Source organism: Lycorma delicatula, chromosome 1, assembly GCF_047948215.1.
Source record: "Lycorma delicatula isolate Av1 chromosome 1, ASM4794821v1, whole genome shotgun sequence".
Lineage (NCBI taxonomy): Eukaryota > Metazoa > Arthropoda > Insecta > Hemiptera > Fulgoridae > Lycorma > Lycorma delicatula.
In genome coordinates this window covers 264,598,647-264,620,422 of record NC_134455.1, presented here as the reverse complement: position 1 = coordinate 264,620,422, position 21,776 = coordinate 264,598,647, and the positions used below count along the sequence as shown (strand labels likewise).

At 30.9% G+C, this 21,776-nt stretch overlaps 1 protein-coding gene across 1 annotated transcript in view; it reads left to right on the top strand.

Annotated features, from left to right (window-relative positions):
* Window positions 1-21,776, top strand: part of SdhA (succinate dehydrogenase, subunit A (flavoprotein)) — a 79,576-nt gene that overhangs the window by 20,676 nt on the left and 37,124 nt on the right. Inside the window, exons 3-5 of the mRNA XM_075376766.1 lie at window positions 5,043-5,260; window positions 12,759-12,859; window positions 18,585-18,871. Of these exons, the coding sequence (XP_075232881.1) occupies window positions 5,043-5,260; window positions 12,759-12,859; window positions 18,585-18,871 (606 nt within the window). The remainder of the gene's footprint in view (window positions 1-5,042; window positions 5,261-12,758; window positions 12,860-18,584; window positions 18,872-21,776) is intronic.

Sequence of the window (21,776 nt, the reverse complement as noted above, 5' to 3'; positions counted from 1 at the left end):
GAGCCATTTGCATATATTTCACCATCCTCGATGTTCAGGAGCGACTGCGTCTCCTAACATCTGATTCAGAACCTGTGTCCATTAGCTTCAAGTGGCAATTCCTTATGGTCTTTGCATCTACTGAGACACGAGGTCCTTTCACACTTTGCCACCATCTCTGTACTTGTACCATGAACTATCATACTTCATACCAGGATGCCAGCTGAACCTGCTCACACAAGGTTAGATGTTGCACTATAGTCTGCCACTGATGCCTGCAATGACAAAAAATGCTTTTTGTTTTGTGAAAATTGGTTAAGTATTAAAAATGTTATCAATAATTTTCAATATGTAGTTAGTTAATATTCTCACCCAGTAGTTTCAACCATGCCATACAAATTTTTGGGGTGTAAAGTTACAGTCTCAGGTATGATGAGTTGCTGAATTTCTTTCCATTTTATGTTGTTTTGGGTATTACCTAGAAAGAACATAATAATAATCATCCAAAATGATTATAATCTTCAAAGTGACATTCTGCTGGCCTTTAATAAAGCAATGAATCTTCTTCAAAAGCTTCACAAAGCATTCTGAAACTCTTTACCAAATTTCACAAGACTTGATGCGACTCATTGCTTGAATTTATCAGCCATCGCTGATTAATAACACCAGTGTTATAAAATTGTATTTCTAGACAAGTTTTGTACACACAATACTATGTCAATCGACAAACTGTTAAAGTAGGGTTGGGAATATGATGATATGCATTAGCCAATACAGTACCATCACTATGAGTTCAGCAACATGTACCATGTCTCACCGTGGTACCAACATTTAATTTTTGTTATCTGTAATTATTTATACTATAGCTAAGTTATTGAATAAAATGTTTAGTGGTTCTGCTGTTTTATATCAATAATTGTTCACAATTAAGCTATGTTGTTATATGCATTATGCAGGTGAAACAAAGTAAAAAAAAAAACATACGTGCATATTTTTCCTTGTTCCATTTCTGTATTTTTACTATTTTTGGTTGCTGATATCTAAAAAAGTAGTAGAACATGTTTCATAATTTTGTTTACTCATCATTTTTTACTTAAAAGTCTTGTCATATGGAGAGTATTTTGCTACATAAAAGATTAAAATTTGATTCAAGTTGGAGGACAGAACCACAAAGTTTAATTTAAACTTTTAGTATAAATTTGGAGCCTTTTGTATTGTCTGGTCACACTATTTCAGTTTTATATTTTGAAGTGATTTCTACATTTGTGTAATTACTTTGTAAAAAAGTTCTTTATATAAAATTTTGTATGTTCATTTTAATTACTGAATGTATTGGGCAATTTTGCTTATTTTTATTAATTGTGACCAAATAAGACATTTTATTTACAAGTGAGTAGTAGTAAGTAATGAGAATTAGAATTTAATGGTACTTTATTGAATTTTTTGCAGTTTTGTTTGCATTTGTAAATATTTGTATTGCTTATTGTCATTATAAATAACAATTTCTCTCTGGAGTTTGTTTAATAATCTGATTAGGATATTAGTCTCTCATAAAAACTCATAAATTATTTACCTAAAAATAATCTTTTTACTAGGAAAGTAAGCAATAATATTTTTAAAGTTATCTTTCAAATTAAGCAGCTGTTTTGCAACAGTCATTAGAAATAAAATGTATGATTCTGTTTCTATCAGTGACCGATGACCTAGTCACCTTGTCTAATGTCAAATTGAAAATTTTAAAAGAATTATTATATTATAGATAAACTAATAAACTTCAAACCTATTTATCGATCATTCTTTGTATGAAACATAAAATATAACAAATTACGTGCGTATGAGTGAAAATACCAGAGAATAAATGCAGGGCTAGCAAGTCAGCCAATATCACAGCTCACTGTGTTTACTTTTGTACTTTATAATGTGGGTTTTTAAAACAATTATTGGTTGACATGTTTGCCAGATCACATGTAAAATAAATATATATGAAGAAAAATTCACTGTAAGTTAAAAATACTATGCCAATAACTAAATAAATATAACATACATTACAACCCAATAAAAAAATTTGTGCTAAAACAAAAAAAAAACAACTTGTATCTGTACTATAATACAAAGTTCCCGAACTGAATTTTTACATTTTATACAAGAAGCGCCATCTTTTAGACAACCAAGGAACTACGTACTAAGATGTCTGACAAGTATGTGTTCAAAATTTCATCACGTTTTGTCATTCCAGTCATGAATTATATTTGCAACATACAGAGAAGCACAATAAAATTTTGTATTCGACTTAAAACATTTTTTGTTGAAACTTATTCTATGATACAGCAAGCATTTGGTGATGAAGCCAGCTGCATCTTGTATTACAACATATACGTGGTGTAAGGGGTTTAAAGATGGTACAGAGTCGTTGGGTGATGGAACAATGTGGGAGTCTTGTCAACAGCTGTTCACAATGAAAATGTTGCAAAAGTGCACACGCAACTGGTCAAACTGTCCGAACCGATCAAAGTGTGAATTCTAAATTCTATTGGAAGTAATAAAACGCCTGATGCATCGCATTCGTCGAATCCGGCCCAAGTAACGGGATCCGAGCAGCTGAACTCTAGCACAAGGCCTTGGCACACATGGCAACAATTTTAACATGTTATTATGTCACAAATTAAATCACTGTCTTGTCCCATCTGCCCTTTTCACCCGACTAGGCTCCAGCAGACTATTTTTTGTTCCCAAAACTGAAGTTGAAGATGAAAGTCTGCTTTGTTGATGTCATTCTGGCCATCCAAAGGGCTTTCACCAAGCATTTGAAGGTGATCCCACAAAGTGATTTCTCCAGAGTGTTTGACAGGTTCTACTGGTACTGCAATGAGTGTATAATTAGAGGAGAAGGGTTCTATGTAGATTGCTGTTGTGAGTAAATTCGTTTATCTTTACATGTGTATTTTTGTTTAATTTAGTTAGCGAACTTTTCAGACATACTGTGTACGAACTACAAATTCCTGGCAGATGGAAACATTTATTGATCTAAGAACTTTTATAGACTGTTCTTTACTCAAACATAACAAATAAAATAGAGAATATTTTGTATGATGTATGATATTTCTGAATGTCTTAATTTTAAAAATACTCATAGTTAACATTGCAGAATTTAGAATACATTTCACAAAAAGTGATTTCCTTGTTTATAATGCTAGGGACATACATATTCAAGAAACAAATGAATATGTAAATGGGTATTTTTATAAATTAACAGCTCTGTGATTGTAATATAGTAAATTGATTTTTAATGTGTATGTTGTTTGTTAGGTGAGTTAAGTTGTTGAATAAATTATGATGAATTTTTTTAATACAAACTCCGATTAATTGGAGATGGAAGAGAAACTTAGTAAAATTAATTATTTAAATATTGTACAGCAATATAAGGCATAGGGATACTCAGCTCCAGTCACAGAGATTTGTCACTGATAAGTGTTAATTCATTTAGAAGTATGCTTTACTAACACCAGTGTCATATTGATGTTGTTTTGTCTTTGCTGTGGGTTTAAAGTACCAATAAATTCTTTAGTAGTTGTGAAGTATTGAGGGTGACATTATTTTATACCTCAAAATTAACTGTTAATTTACACAATGATATTCAGTTACTAACATTTTTCTGTAAGCTACTTTGTGAGATAAGTAGTTTTAATTTAATTTGACATAGCACCAACATGTAATATGAAAAGTTTTGATAGTGCCCTAATAATAGCCAAATAAGTAACTTTTCTCATTTTTCATCTAATTTGACCATTTTTAGAAACTGATTGTTGTTGGTCAGTGACCATTTCGCACATATTAGCTGTTTTATCATCATTATTGTGGCTTTTGCCAGATAGCAAATACAGAAACAATTCAAAACAGCAGAGGCTGTTTTGAATTGTTTCTGTCTCATGCCTGCTCATCAGTCTTCTTATAACCCTCTATTTTTCATGTTGTCTATCAGTTCTTTAGTCTCATTTTTTACTTCTCCCTTATGACAGTTTATCATTTGTGGTTTTTGCCTGATGGCAAGTACTTTACATCTGTTGTTTTGAATTGTTTCTGCCATATTCCTGCTCATCAGTCTTCTTATAACCCTCTATTTTTCATGTCGTCTATCAGCTCTTTATCTCGTCCTTTACTTCTCCCCCTTTTGACAGTTTCCTCAAAGAGCTACTATTGTAAACCTTAAGTTGTAAAACCTCAACCAGTCCAAATTCCTTTCCTTAATCTGTAAAGCATGCAGGAAGGCTCTTAAACACTCCATACACAGCATTTGGATCAGTTTTTCCCCTGTTCTAAATTTATATTTAACATTAGTTTATTTTTGCTAAAGGCTACTTTTTTCTTGAACCATACACTCAATTCATTGTTAGCAGATCCTCCAGTTGTCTGTAGTTATTTGGTTTGACCTCTATGTTGATTACTATGTTCTCTTTTCTTTATCTTTATTACTTTCTTTTCTTCACATATATTTTCATTTAATTCTTTTCCATTTTTTCCTCTAATTGTGTTATAATCCTTTGGAAAGCTTCAGTCTCATTGGTTGACTGTCTCATTTATTACCAAACCTTCAAAATAAATTTAACTTATACTGCTAAGATTTATGGAACATTTTAATTTTACTTCTATTTTGTGATCATTAATGGATAATTTTTTTTGTATGATGAATATATCTCAACTTTGAGATGTTTTACGTAGGGGTCTTTCATGGTTTTTTTGTATGTTATTCTGTTAAAAAAAATTATTTACTGGTTTGGCTACTTTTTTAGTTGTAGGAAATTAATAATTAATGAAAAGGAATTGCTTCCTAGTCTGGTTTTTAAAATTATAACTTTATTCATCTTTACTTTTTCCATTCTGTTTGATGTATTCTGGCTAAAGGAGAATGATTGTCCTGTTAAGTAGATTCAAAATGTAGTGGAGCAAAAATATTTCAGAATAAAAACGAATTAGATTAAAGGAACAAATAATTTTAAGTAATGAATAATTGCTGTACATGTTTTCATGTCTTTGTTTACATCTCATTTGTGATTTGTGATTTTTAGATATCTCGTGATTACCCTGTAGTAGATCATACTTATGATGCAGTTGTTGTGGGAGCTGGAGGTGCTGGCCTAAGAGCTGCATTTGGTTTAGTAGCAGAGGGATTTAAAACTGCTGTTATCACTAAACTGTTTCCTACTAGATCTCATACAGTGGCTGCACAAGGTGGAATCAATGCTGCTCTTGGTAACATGGAAGAAGATTATTGGCAGTGGCACATGTGTGTACCTGTGCTTGAAATTATATGTGTAACTATAATATTTCATAATTTTAATGTTAAGAAAATAATTACTTTTGTAGTTTTGATTGTATAACACTTGAGGGGCAACGGTTTACTGTAATTTCATTTGATGATTTATAATTAATATCAGTTTAAATCATTATTAGTAACTGAATCTTTGTTCAAAGGTAAAGATATGTATTGATAATTAAATTTAGACAGTGTATCAAGCTGCAGTTTATTAATGTACGAGAGTGGTTAATAGAAAAATTCATAACAAATACAAATTGAAGATAAATACAATTTAGAAATTATAAGTCATAGTTGACAAATTTCTATGAGAATAGAACAAGTAGTTTGTTGCATAAATATCATTATTATGTATGCTGATTAAATGTATGTGTCCTCATGGCTGAAATGGATTTTTAAAATTTTGTAATTCAGGTAACCCTGTAATGATAAAATTTTTATGAAAGTAATTAATTTTGGTCGAAAAATTGCTTTTATATTTCTGGTGTGATTGATGCATGGTGCAAAAATTATGTGTTTTCCTTGTGGTAAAGTAGCTCTTCATGTACCAGGTGTGTAAATGTGAAACCAAAATTTTTGTATAGAAAATACATCTTTATTGTATGAAAATTATAAAAAATATTTTATTCAGATTATTGTTCATCGCTAGCTGTACATTTTTCCCATCTCTCGGACAATTTATGAATGCCATGCCAAAAAAACTTGCTCTTTTGAGGCAAACCAGTCATCGAGCCATTTTCATAAGAAATGACGTGCTGCTCAGCAAGTGTATTTCCCAGCGATGCAAATAAATAGTAGTCGGATGGAGCCAATTCTGGAGAGTAAGCCGCATACGAAAGTGTTTCCCAACTGAACGCCTCAATTGTTTCCTTGACCAGTTTTGCTTGTATGATGGTGCATTATCATGAAGCAAAATCACTTTGTGTTGCCTTTTTTGATATTCTGGTCGTTTTTCACGCAATGCTTGATTCAAATCGATCATTTGTTGTCAGTAGTGTTCAGCATTAACAGTTTCACCTGGTCATAATCCCCTTCTGATACCACCAAACACAGAGCACTGTCTTCTTTCCATAATGATTTGGCCTTGAAATCGATGTCGATGGTTCGCCTGGAGTTACCTATGATCTTTTACGCTTAGGATTCTCAAAATATATCCACTTTTCATCATCTGTCACAATTCGATGGAGAAATGACTTTCTTTTGTACTTGGTGAGCAGCATTTTGCAAGTGTTTTTTTCGATTTTCTTGCTGTCTTTCTTTCAGTTCATGGGAACCCATTTTCCCATCTTCTGGATCTTTCCCATGGCTTTCGAACATATGGAGACAGCTTCTCATGTTACACATAATTGATCCATGAGTTGTTGCATTTGAGTGTCATCCTCATCCAACAATGCTTGCAATTCGCTGTCTTCAAACGTTTTTGGTGGTCTTCCACATTCTTCATTTCTCATGTCAAAATCACCACTTTTGAATTTTTTTTTAAACTACTCAAAGCACTGTGATTTACAAAGAGCATGCTCACTGTAAGCTTTGACAAGCATTTGATGCGATTCTTTAAATGGTAACAGAAAATCAATGCTGTCTACAAATCGTAGTTTGTAGGTATAAAACACTAATTAAAACTATACTGTTGTATGAAACTTGTATTGTTGTGAGTTGAAAATCTTTGTCAGCTGTCAATGAAAGAAAATTGTGCCAATGATGCGATTTGATGCTAACTTCATTGATAGCTAGGGCCATCTATGGGCAAATTCCAGTTTCATATTTACACACCTGGTATGTATCTGTCACAGAATTTACTTTATTTATTTATTTATTTTTTTTTTCATGGACAAAAATGCTTTTGCTTTATTTATTATCAATTGATTTTTTTTTGTGTTGAGTAACATGTGTAAATTGATGTGGTAGCCAGAGAGACCTTACAGTCTGACTTTTAAAAAAAGGAAATAAAAGTAGAGAAAAAGAATTTTGTTATATTTGTTTCCTAAATTATTATGTTACTTCACGGCAAACCCACCACCTATATTCAAGAACTGATTGTACTTAGCCACCTAAGTCTTAAATAACTCTGGTGCCAACCAGTTACCCATCCAGTTAACCAAAAACATGAATTCGTTTTTCATAATGGTGGGTAGGCAGTTAAACTTTCATTTTGATGGAAAAAATGGTCAATAGTATGCAAAGTTTGGGCCATAGGGGTCTTAAAAATCCTCTGCTGAAACTGTTAACACCAAAGCCTTTCTGTAAAATCTTGTGATTTGTACATTATCATGAAGAAAACTGCCTTTAATTATAATGGAGAGCCCACCTGTTCCATTTGTAATACAATTTCATAATAAACATGTGATATGGGGATCTCAGTTCTGTGAATTTTGTCAGCAGAACTGTCTTGCTGTTCTGTAGACTGCAATACATGTACATGTACAGAACATGTAGTGTTTTGGGAAATGAAGCTTGTGCTTTCATATCTCTCTATTGGATGATAGTGTTTACTTAAATTTTATGCTCCAGTTCCTCATGGTTGTCATTTTTAACACTATTACTATAATAAACCTGATACAATTTTCTATGGAACTATGTGAAAAAGAAAATTACACTGTCATCACTATTGAAAGAAGTAATGACAGATTTGGCATTTTATACATAGCTGTTTTTCCATCACTGAAGTGAATAGTTGTTACATTGGGATGATTATAGATTGCTGGTGGCAGCTGTGCATACACAAGATTTTTCTAAGACAAGTTATTTTATTTGCCATCTTCATATCAGTTTTGAAGTAGCCCTTGTACTTCTATGTTTTCAAATGTAATGTATATAATTTCCAAAATTTATTTTGTGAACAGATTTTCTTTAAAACAAATATTTTTTATTTTTAATATAATTGTTCTAAAGTTTTGAAAGGATATTTGAATTACTGTAATTATCGATAAAAGCTTTTTAAAAGCTTTTTCAGGGATGAATATTTTATTCTAAGTGAATAGTTCACAGAGTTGTACATATTATGTGATTCATGTTAGATAGAAATGGATAGGTAATGTTCTTTGACCCTCTCTTTTCAATTTGTCTTTAGTTATAAACATGATTGTACTATTTTCTGTACGTATCATTCAGTTAAGTTCTATGGCAGGAGAACCTTATTGTAAAGCTCTAAAGTTGAAAAGTATGTACTTAGTTTCTAGTGTAAATAAACACAATGGAGGTAGTAACACGTTATTTTGTAGACAAGTCGGCCTTAAATCACATTTTCTAGTGAATTGGCTTTTGTTCTTAGGTTTTCACTTTCTAAATTACATTAATGTAATTTTAATGCACTTTAAAAAATATCTTGACAGATACATATTATTTGTCTTATCTGTTAATGTAAAGTTCATTACAGCATCATAGTATCAAAATTTACACTAAAAGAACAATTGTACCAGTTATGACTGGTAAAATTGAGATGGTATTCAAAAAACTAATTGATAGATAATAATAATATTAATAGAGTTTATTTTTGTACTATTGTTGATCTGGGAAATATAAAAATCTCAATTTCACTTACCCTGTTGTCCATACCCATTTGAAGAATAATCTTGCGCTTATGCAGACAACCCTCAGTTTCATTTATCATTGCCACCACAATTTGTAAAAATATTTGATATTCAAAGTGATATGAACCTGCATACTATATAGTTTAGTGACATTTTTTCAGTTTTACAGGAGATGTGTTTTTCATATAAAATCATTAATGGTTACAGAATGAATTATTAAAAACTTATTTAATGGCAACCTGTTTCTAAAATATGTATTATTTCTTTCTTAAAATTAAAGGTAAATGAAATGCAAAAAAAACACAAATATTTTTTGATAACATGTGGACTGAGTTTTATAATAGTCAGAAAGTAGAAAAAGAATATTATCCTATGACAATTATTAAATTTACAACTATTGAACTCCAACTGTTCATGCAACTGGTGCAGTTGCAAAATCATGTTTTACTTCTGTAACTCTCGTTTGTAGTTATATAAAATATTTGTGTAAAAATGAGTATAATAATTTTAATCTTTAACATGTTAAATTAAACAAATGGAATTGATTATAAATTATTAAAAATGTATATTATATATATTAGCAGACTAAATTTCTATTAAGCAGACTGATATAACAAAGTAAAAATACTAGTCCAACCAATATAGTGTTTAGCTTCTTGTATAGTCTTTTGCAATGTTGAAGATTATGATTTTGTATTGCTAATCAGAAAAGAAGTAAAAATAATATTTTAAATATAATGAATGTATATATTTTTAAATAATCACAAGTCTTAGCCCAGATAAAAATCGTGATTTGTTTTTAACTTGAAAACAGAAATTGTTTGTTCACTAATTAATGTTTTTGGAAAAAAAAATTAAGTACAATAAGAAATGGTAAGTAGTTATAGGCAATTCATAGGGCATGATTTTACAGTTTGTGTGAATATCATATGCATGTAAAGTCTAGTTAGGTTAAAAAGGTAGTTAAAATAAGATAGGTATGACTATAGCCCATATACTTGCATTATATAGGTATAATGAAAGCCCACATACTACAGTTAGTGAACAGAGTAAAAAATTGGGGAAATAAAAATAAGACTGCTCTTGACTTTTTTTTCATTGATTTAAATTATAATTAATTTTACTTTTTAAAGTTTAAAATGTATAGAAAAGAATATAAAAGGACTGTATAGTTATTACATTTTGTTTTTACATTATTATATAAAAGAAATAATAAAAGAAAACTGTATATTATACATATGAGTAGAGAATGTATGAATTGAATGGGGATAAGTAAAATATTCAACATGTTTATTGGCTGTCGTACTCTGATTAATTCGTTGAGATTTAGTTGAAATTTTTTGGTTTATTCTATATTATTTTCTTTTAGTTTTTGTATATAACTTGTTGTAATTATAGATGTTTGATTTCTTTTTTATCAGATGTATTGGTGAAAGTTTATAATTTTATAAGTTAATTCTTTATAATATTATAAGCTATAATATAGTTTCAAATTTTTTATCCAAGGCCTGAAAGTTGAGGAGGTTAGGGAGCAGGAATGATAAAGAAATTTATAGCGATAAGAAAACTGGTTTCTAAACTTTTATTCATTGAATTTAAAACTCAAGGTCATTTATATAATAAAATTGATAAACGTTGCGAATTATATTATGAAAAAAAGAAACTTCTGAATGATTAATTATTTTAAGTTAATGACTGCAAAAAATGGCACACCATAACGTAACGTTTCAAATGTAATTGTGATTTTGTTCATGTATGGAAACAGCCTTGTTCAAGACTATGTGAAAACCAGTATCTTTAATATTTTATTTGTTAAAAGTGCCCTGTCAAATGAAAATGAACTTCATGTGATATAATTAAATGGAGTAACATACACTTAATTGAATTTTGTACAAAAGTGAAATATTTGATGAACCATTTGGCAGAATCTCTGAGTTCAGAATTTTAGTTCAGCTGAAAAAGAATTGTGATGAGGTTCATCATAAACATTCTATTTAATACATTGTTATCTTGAATATCAGAGAACTTCTTTTCTTATATGTTAAGTTATTTTCTGAGTCGAGCAGTTGTTAAATTTTTAATATACAATAAAATGTAATAAAGTAAAATCTTTACATATATAATACCTGAAAACTTAGAAATGATATTAGAATCAATATTATTAAACTTCAGTTAGTTATTTTCCATGATTTTTTTAATGAATTTTTTATGCTGCTTGGTGGTCCCACTGTTTGAGTTGTCTCTGTATGTGAGTGATGTGTTTTTAATGTTAAAAATAAGAAGATCTAAACTGTTGCTATGGAAGAATAAGAAACATATTGATTTTGACAACAAATTATATAGCAAGTTTTTATCATCTACCATATGGGTATCTTATGAAGAAGCTGAAAGAATTTCAGGACTTTTGCTCAACGGTAGGTTCTGTTGACAAAAATTTTAACATAACCATATTAAAGTTCCAACGAAATAAATAGAATTTGTGTATAATCATAATTATAAAAGCATTACTGCTGATCAACAATTAAATTTGTGTGTTGGATTTGAATAGTTTTGAATGCTTTCGAAACTGAAAAAAATGCTTAAAAATAGTGTTTTAGTTATTTTGTAAAAATTCCTTATCAGCTTGTAAATAAAGAATGTGCAGATATAATTTTTTTTATTGTAATGGAAAAACAATACCGTCACGTTTCTTGATAAATATCAATAAAGATTTGCTGTTAGTATTTTAGATACAAGAAATCTTTGCTTCAATTTGTTAATGGTTGTTCACAACTGATAATTTTCATATTCTGTAGAACATCAAGAACAACATCATGTTGATGAAGAGCAAAATATGATAGGAGAGTTTAATGTAGCCAAGGTTTCGTACTATACCCACTAAGTCTAGTGGTGAACTCATCACAAATCAGGTGATTTTTGAATTTTAGAATTCTAAGGTTCAAATCCTAGTAAAGGCAGTTGTTACTTTTATATGGATTTGAATACTAGATTGTGGATACTGGTGTTCTTTGGTGATTGGGTTTCAATTAACCACACATCTCAGGAATGGTGAACCTAAGACAGTATAAGAGTACACTTCATTTACATTCATACGTGTCATCCTCAATCATCCTCTGAAGCAATACCTTACAGTGGTACAGTGGTTGAGACTAGAAAAAAAAGAAGAGGTCTTCAGTATTAGACAAATTCAAATCACACTGCACATTACAATATGGGACTATTTTGTAAAGAAGATTTTTACCCATACAAATTGCAAGCGATGATTATTATGTAGGTTTTGAAAATTCACATGACAGTAGAAAGTTTCCAGAATTCAAACAGGTTTTACGTTAATGTTTGATGAGGTATTAATCACTTGCAAATTATTGGATTGTTTATTTTTGAAGCTCTACTTAAATAGAAATGTGTACTTAAATTTATTGGAAAATAATTTGCCACCTCTTCAGAAGTTGTCCCACTATTATTGAGATAAATGATTTCTTAACATAATGGAGCTGTATTGAATTGGAAAAGGTGGACCAGTTTAATCTACTTCCTGTGTTACCTGATGTAATGTCATGAAGTAATATCTGTAGGATCATATGAAATCATTAAATTTGGAAAGAAGAATTCAGTGCATCTTAAATTATACTCCGCAGTAAAATTAAAAAGAGCCATCCACAAAATTTTAAATTGAGCTTAATGTATAAACTATGAATGGAGATAATTAAAAGAATTATTGTAATATTTAGTTTATTGTATATTTTTATTTTAATTGCATATTTTTTTTTTGTGAGGTATAACCTGAAAACCAAGTGTTCTGATTAATTTGTATGAATCTAAAAAAAAATTTTTCTATTTGTAAAATGTTCCTGAAATTCTTGTATCTTTACAAGACACCTGTATAATATGTGTGTGTGTATATACATATATATATAGTGTTTATTATGATTGTGTAGGTATGATACCGTTAAAGGGTCAGATTGGTTGGGTGACCAGGATGCCATTCATTACCTGACAAGAGAAGCACCAAAGGCTGTAACTGAGTTAGAAAATTATGGTCAGTGCTGTGATTCTTTAATATGACTTCTGAAGTGGATGAGTTGTTTAATGTTATTACAGATGTTTCTTTTGTAATGGCTAGGTTACATTACACAGGCCTGTCATATTGAAAAGTTAGATATAATTCTTCATATAGATTACACCGATGCACAAAAAAATTTTTTAAGTTTTTCTAAGTGTGATACCATTTATTGAATTGTTTATTTGCTTACATTACAGATTTGTAAATACAATTTTTCTATCACCCTTAGTTTAAATAAATTAAGCTTTATAGTTAAAAATCTATAAAATTTATAATTTGGTATGGCTATACCTGTGTTAGAATGGTTTTGCTGATGCTTTTTTTTATAAATAGCCTCAGGCACATTCTGAAATAATGTCCAACAGTAATCGGCAAGCAAGTTAGTATTCAATTTCCCTTTACAGTGACTTTCCATCACTGAAATGTTTTTGTGGAAACGTTCACTGTGTTCATCACCAAGATTGTTCAGGAAAAAATACAGGTGTCAGTGGAGGAAATGTATTTTCAAATACATATTACATCTCATAGCTCTGTATGAAGTAGGAAGTTGAGTAACAATGTTGTGGTAATTGTTGGATTTTTGTTTGACGAGAAAGTTTTGCCCAACCTGCACTTTCTACATTATTTAACATCGAGCAAATACATCATTTTTGCCAACCCTCTTATTTGTGGACCAACAAATATTATTCCTTCTTTAATTTTTCCTTCACTTATATTCAGAAAAATTTCTGCCTGATGTACAAAAATCCAGGATTATCCTTCTTCATTGCTTTTACAAAATTTTTCGTTAGCCCTAGTTAGATATGTTTGAGTGGGGATAAAAATATCTTTTTGGGTTTAACTAAGGGCTCATGAATAATATTTTTCCCGTTTGGAGTTGTTTCATTTCTTCCACTCTTAGGTAATATAATGTTTATCCCTATCTCGGCTGCCCCATGTACTTAGTATAGCCTAACTGTATGCCTAACAAAATAGCTATAATTTCAAATCACCATATAGCTGGAACATATGTGTTCCAGCTATGTTTTTAAATTACCAGACCACTTTTAAATTACTTGGATGAATCTATGAAAAGGCGCCAGTCTTAGGGTTTATGAATTTGTTCTGAATGCAACATAAGCTCACATCAGTATTTGTGCAATAAACCAAATTATTTTCATCAATAAAGTACTGAAAAAGTTCTTTTGTTGGCTTCGAAAGCCTGAAATGTTTGTATTTTTTTGAAGTAAATTCCAACCTTGTAGTCTTGGTCCTAACAGTTCAGCTTGATTTTCTGATTAATTTAAATCCCTAACCAAGTCATTTAATTCACCTTGTGGTATAAGATGGGCTTATTGGAAGATAATTCAAAATAAAAATAATTGTTGTCTTCTTCAGTACTGCCTGATTCTTCATTGATGCTTTTGAAACATACATTCACAGGGTCTCGGGAACTGGAATAATTTCACTGTGAGGTGCAGGCCTGGTTGCAGATTGCAATGAAGGATGTTTTACAGTATGTTTAAGATTTTTTAGAAATTCCTGACACACTTGTTAAACAAAAGTAACAATCCGTTACATTATCCTTTGGTTCATGCCAAACCATAGGTACACCAGATAGCAAAGCCTTTTGGGTACCTTTCAGCCAACCTCTTAAATAAACAGAACAATTATTGCATACTATATGAGGAGCCCACGTCTTATCTTGATCACAATTTTACACTGAAAATACAAGTGGTATGCTGCTTTAATTAAAGGTGTAATGTTTTTTCTATTTGATTTTACAGTAAACTCACTACATACATAACAAAATACATTCACTTTATTTACACAATTTCGAGGCATTATGACACTGCAGTGTTAACAAATTTAAGACAGCAATACGACTGTACAAAATTAATTCATTCCTAAATCCAGTGCGTAATACAATCAACACCAGCTGTGTTTTCAGCACCTTGTTTTGACTTGCACAGTCATGATTAATCTTGTCCATGAAGGCTCACTCTTCAGTATTAGATATAATATCATAATATGTGATTATGATTAGATTCTTGGTGTAGTATTGTTTATTTATAGCTAACAAATTATGTTAACGAAGTTAAACAATACAAAATGAGCTAACAAAATATAATATAGGAGCTTAAAATGCTAACTATACATTGAAAAATTAAAAAATCCTATAGTTAAAATTAAAAAAAATTTTCAAAAATGGTGGGTGATAGAAAGATTTTGCGTTCATATTTGTTTTCAGCATAAAAAAACAGATTAAAATCATGTATCGCATGTTAGGAAACAAAAATTATGTTTATCAGTTTTATCTAAAACCTATAAACGTAATATATGAAATAAATTTATTTCACAAAATATGCAAAATAAATTAATATTATATTATAAATTATATTTATATATAAATTTAAACATAGTTCATTTGTATTATTGTTAATTTTTTAATCATCTCCACACTCTACAGTGATTTTTATACCACTCTAAATAGGGCAGAATGGGCCAGGCAGCAGGAACAATATGAGGGGAAAACAGCAGAAGAACATGAGCCTTGGTGTACTGGAAAATTTATCAAGAGAAAAATTCTAATGAATTTTAATTATATTAGGGCCAGAAAGTTATCGACGTGAAAAAAGAAAGTTGTGATTTTTCAGAAAATTTTTTTTTATTTTTCTACAGTCTTGTAGTTTGATACATGTAGACTTTTTAATTTGCAACTTTTTAATGCTCTCAGTTAGTCTGAGAAGACGAAAGCAGTCACTGGGAGCTAAATGTGGCAAATGCAAATACCAGGAGGTATATTAATGTGCTTTGAAGTGTCAGATGTGTGTGGAGGTGCGTTATCGTAGTGAAAGAGCATGTTTTTGGGCAGGTGTGGACATTAGCCTGAATAGCACTCTTCAGAAATCAGTCCAGTTGTGAAGCATAATACACCATGAGAAGAATTCTCAAAAAACCATAGCTATGATTTTTCCTCTAGATGGAACTGTTTTTTCTTTCTTTGGAGCTGTTTCCCCTGCTCCCACCTACTGTTTGGTCTTTGGAATGTAGTGGTGAATCCATGTTCCATCTACTGTTATAAAGCACTGAAGAAACTGTGCAGAATTGGCTTTAAATAAGTCTAAACTCCCTCAAAGTGTTATCAAATGTGCCTTTGGTTGACTTAACAAATGTTGCACCCATCATGTGGAAATTTTTTTTCATACCCAAAAAATTGTGTAAAATGTTGATAGATAGAGTCTGTCAAGATGTTTGATGTTAATAAGCTTGCTTACCTTCAGTCTGCAAACATTTAATATGACATTATGGGTTTTTGTGTTGATTTGGTATTTGTCATAACAGTTTTTGGGTGTCCCGAGCGTTTTCTTCAATTGATGTATGGCCATGTATAAATTCAGCAGCCCCCTGCTGCTTTTGCTATCGAAAGTGATAGTAAAGAATCCTTTAGTGGGTACTACATTTTTTGTATGTCTTCCTACAACAAAATACTTTGCAACAGCTCAAATTTCAATTTAATTCAATTTTCAGAAAATGTTGAAATTGTTTGTTTTACTTGCCGCTGGGAACAATTAAACGCATGTGTCGCTAACTTCTTACAGCATGATATTTAAAGGATCATTCATGAAAAATATCATAGTAATTTGATCATATTTACAGCATATCAATGTCAGGCAGAGGATTTTTGAAATGATTTTTTTAATATAGTTCATATTTGTAAAGAGTTCATATTATCAATTTAATTGTAGATTAATAATATTGATGTTGTAATAACATGTCATTTAATGTATAATATTAGCTTTACTGAACTATATTAAATAGTAAATTTGCATTTACTGAAATAATTCATCAATAGTTTTAATCTGATTGTGAAACTTCATACATTCTGTTATGTTAAGGTTTATTTAATTCTGTCATTAGGTTTATTTAATCTAATTTTTCTCTGAAAAAGTATTTTTACTCTTTGGTTGACAATTTTTACTCTAGCTTCAAATTAGCTAACTAATTGTGCAAAGAAAAAATTATTTATTGTGGAAGTCTAAGAAGAGACAGAAAAAGCCTCATGGATATGTGCAAAATGAAAAAAGAAATTTTAGAACTCTGCAATCTGGACAGATAAAACTTTGGTTTTAATGCTAACTGATCCCACACACAATACAGCATTAATAACAACTGGTGGTAAAAAAAAAAAAATAGAAAAAATCTTAACGTATATGTGTTGTGAATTGTAATTTAGGAATAAATGGCATGACATAGATCTGAGGGATCAGAGGCTGCTTATTATTCACTCACTTGCCTGCCCACCCTCGCTTGTTCGTCTACCCTCGCTTGCTTGCTCACCCACCCTCTTTTGCTTGCTTGCTCGCTCTTGACCTGCCCTCATTTGCTTGCTTGCTCTTGACTGCCCGCCCTCATTTGCTCGCTCGCCCACCCTTTTGTGATGCAAGATAAAGTCCAATCACATCACTGGTTAAACTTACACCACAGTACATCAATTTCTCATATATTTTAAAAAAGAAGGAAAATTACAAAGCCAAAGCTACTGTGTGATTAATGAGTACTTAAAGCACATGGTTCTTCTGCTTCCAAACAAAAGATATAATAAATAAAGTAAAAACACTGTTACCACAAGTTAAACAATTTTTTTTATTTTTCTGATTGCTCCTCAGCCCAGTATAAAACAAAAAAAAATGCATAAATTTGTGCTACCATCAAGAAGATTTTGAAATCGCAGCTGAATGGCATTTTTTACCTTATACCATGGAAGAGGACCATGTGATTGTATTGGTGGAACTGTAAAAAGGACTGTTACTAAAGCAAGCTCTCAAAGGACAGTCAGCAATCAAGTTGTTACACCTTCTGAAATGCACAATTTATTGCAAAGACAATATAAAAAATTTTAACATTTATTTTCTGCTGTAATAAAGATGTTCAAGAGACTGAAGAATACCTCAGTTCTTGTTATCAGGTAATCATAACAGTCCCAGAAACAAGAACCTTTCACAGTATTAAAGAACCTTTCAGAAATGTGTTCTGAAAGTCTGAGTGACCTCTGAATCAGAAACATTTACATAGTATTCATACACAAGGACATTAGTATTTCTCATTGCTTTAGGTTTACCAAAGCCAAATGTAAAAAATATGGCTGCTGTGTGTACGATAGCATGTGGTGGTTAGGCGAAGTTATTGAAGTCAAAAGTATGTGAAAATGAAAAGGAATAAATATCGAATACACTTTTTCCATCTGCAGGATCCTGGTACTTCATTCAAGAAATCATTGAGGGATAATCAAACATAGGTTCAACTGGAAAATATTTTAAATCACATAGCAAATTATTTGTTTAGTTACAATGGAATACCACATTGTACTCTGATTCAATCAATGTGTTGCTGTCTGCAAAATAGTTAAGGCATCTAGAAATGAAGTGTCTTTTAGGACAGAAGTGTGCAAGAGGTTTTTTTTAAGGTTTTGGAAATTTACTTTTATGGCCATCAGTCACTAATTATTATGAATAACTCAGTAGAACACATTTGTGAAATTTATACTAATTTGATTTTTTAAATTATTTATAATAGATCTATTAGAATAATTTTTTTTCTTGTATCTAATCTCTGAAGGAAATTAATCTGATAATCATTCTGGTTGATCAGTAGTAGCATATGGTATATTAAATGGCTTATTTTGAAGATTTCATTAAGGAGGCTTTCGTTTTTGATGTAGGTATGCCATTTTCTCGAACAAAAGAGGGAAGAATATATCAACGAGCATTTGGGGGCCAGAGTTTAAAATTTGGCAAAGGGGGTCAAGCTCACCGATGTTGTGCTGTTGCTGATCGAACAGGGCATTCTCTGCTGCATACGCTGTATGGACAGTCTCTTCGTTATGACTGTAATTACTTTGTTGAGTACTTTGCACTTGATCTACTAATGCACAAAGGGGAGTGTCTTGGTGTAATTGCTCTCTGTCTTGAGGATGGCACAATTCATCGATTTAGGGCTAAGAACACTGTAAGTAGACTTCATCATTGCATAATTTTTTTTCTGAAGATTAATTTTCTCATTGTACTTTTCAGTGGTCTAGTTGAGTTCATTTTAATTTAAGTGGGAGGTTGTTACATATGTACCTTGATTTTATACAGCTCATTTATAAATATTATCGATCGCTTGTATGTTTTATTAAGTCTTTTAATTTTATCATAATTTTTTCTTGAAGTAATCATTGGATGTTAATATCCATTTTTAAATATTTCACTTCCTTTTTATAATGACATTTCCTGGTTCTCCCTATTATCTTATCTTATTACTCATACTTTTTTTGCATTATTTTATCAGGTTTCAAGTTTTTAATCTTTGGTAGATATATTCCAAAAACCAGTAATTCTAAACTCCACTTTTTATTAAGAGATAAAGTAAAATTGATAAATTATATGAAATAAAATGAAATGTTAAGTAATTAATATAATAACTTATAATTTATTCAGTGATTAAATGTATTTGCTTTTTAATGAGAAAATGTGAAATTTGTCTTACTTGATGTCCTATCATCTAGCGTATTTAATTTTTTAATGACATTGCAGCACACTTGTTACTTTTACTGTATAATGACAGCTTTTGTTGTAATTATACAGTAAAACTAATTAAACATATAAAACCATTAAACTGGTTTTAACAAAACCCAAAGACAAAATTGTACTTTGTACCTCTGCTAACAAAACAGCATGCTAATTAGCTGCTGGTTGAATGAAATGCGATTATACAATAGAGCATAACTCTACTGATACGTAGGCTACGCAAGAGGGCCCTTGTAAGCTGTGGAAGTAGCATTCAACACACTGACTGCCAATATAACAGTAATGCATTGACCGAATTGTGAAATCAACTGCTAATTAACATCTGTTAAATACTCTAAAGCTTTGAAATTAATGGTATAATTATAATAATAAAACGTCTTATTACAAATCTGTAGAATTAACATGGAAATTATATTTTGATGCAAATTACCAGTATAAAAGTAGTTCTTCAATGAGAAGTTTTAATTTTGGTCTTGAAAGTTTTTTTTTTATTAACTATCCTGTTAATAAAAAAAACTATCCATGTTTTCTGAGCAAACATGGGAATAGCAATTTAGAATAAGTTTAGTTGTGTGCCTTTTAGCCTTTTCCAATTGTCAGTCTCTCTCAAAAAACAAGGATTCCTGATTGCGGCAGTGAATTCCAATTTGGGGTAGATGAAACTATAGTAAAAGGTCTACAAAATAAATTCATCATTGGTTGACAAGCCTTTAAGTTCATGTAAAATTGATTAGCAGCTTGCTTAACAATTTAATTTAAGGTTAATAATTTCTTAATAGTTTAACTAATATTCTAGCGCTTTAAGTTCAGAGGCTAGAATATTGTCGTACAAAAAGTAATTGTGGAGGATGTTATTCCCTTCCAGGTGCAGAATCATGCACTTGGATATCACAAACATAGACTAATAAATAAAATCTGGCCACTACAAATTCCCTACATTCATAGTGAACACTTATTGAGTGTAATTATTTTATATGACTTGTGTTCCTTGATATACATATTCTTTCACATACACTTTCATAGACAAATTCAGCAAGTGATAAAATTTATTTGTCATAAATAGAGACTGGATTATGTGCATTTGCATATTTACCCCATTCTCACTTGTTATTGCCTATTTTCTTTAAAATCTACTGATGATGCATATTTTCACTATATTTACAATATTTTTTTGTAGGGTACCAGTTAATAAATGAAATCTTATGTTGTAGCTGGCCAAACCTATTAGCCGCACGGCTCTTAGAGCGCACTTAGCAGCTGTGTGTCTATGGTTTGCCAAATAAAACAGACTCATGCGAGACAAAGACGATGATACCATTCTCAGTCGTGTACATCTACTGCAACTCAATACTCATTTCAGCTGATGAAACTACAGACAGTTGTACTCATTACATTGCAAATTTAATTGTCGGTGCATTAAAACTAGAGCCTTCTTCTTCCTATCTGGTCCTTGAAAAGATTAAATCATTCTATGATCGCCAGGTTTGTGAATGAGTGTATTAAAAATATATTTCCTGAATCTTCTGCAGATGAATGAGTGTTTATATTTCTTTCAGATGCTGCTCCCTATATGATCAAGGCAACCAAAGCCCTTCCAAGTATTTTAGCTCAATTGGATTCATGTGACATGCTTTGTTCACGGAGAACATAGATTTGCTGAAGAAGTATGATCCACATTTGGGAATATAAATAAACTGATTTTATCAACAAAGAAAGTGTTTCATAAGGCATCTGCCTGCAATAAGGCCTATAAAAGAAACACTGCCAAATGTGTCTTTACCTCCTGAACCAGTGATAACTTGAAGGTGAACATGTATTGAAACTGTGCTGTTTTACCATGAACATTTCATGGCCATTAAAAGTAGTAAACGACTTTGATAGTGCAGAGGCTATATCAGTTTGTCAGTCCAAGAAAGCATTTAAAGATTCTGGTAACAGCTGTGGTTAGCACTTGTTTTTCCCACATACCTGCAAGTATTAAAAAACTTGAAACTCAGGGTTTCATTAACTGAATTTATCCAGTTAATGAATAAAATCTGCCAAATGAACTCCGCATAGACAGAAGTATTCCGTTGTAAACTTAAAGAAAAATTTGAAAACATTTTAAACAATAACCCAGACTTTGAACCTTTGTGTCAACCTTAATGGGACGAGTGAACTTTTGCCAGAAACAATATGTGCTAACATAGCACCCAACTTCAAATACTGTTCAGTTACCTCAGTGGATGTGGAATGATTGTTTTCGATTTATAAATATATTTTGAGCGATAACAGTACCTGATGGTTTACGTTTACAAAAGTAACAAAATTTTAAATAATTGTTAATTATCGAATTTATCGAT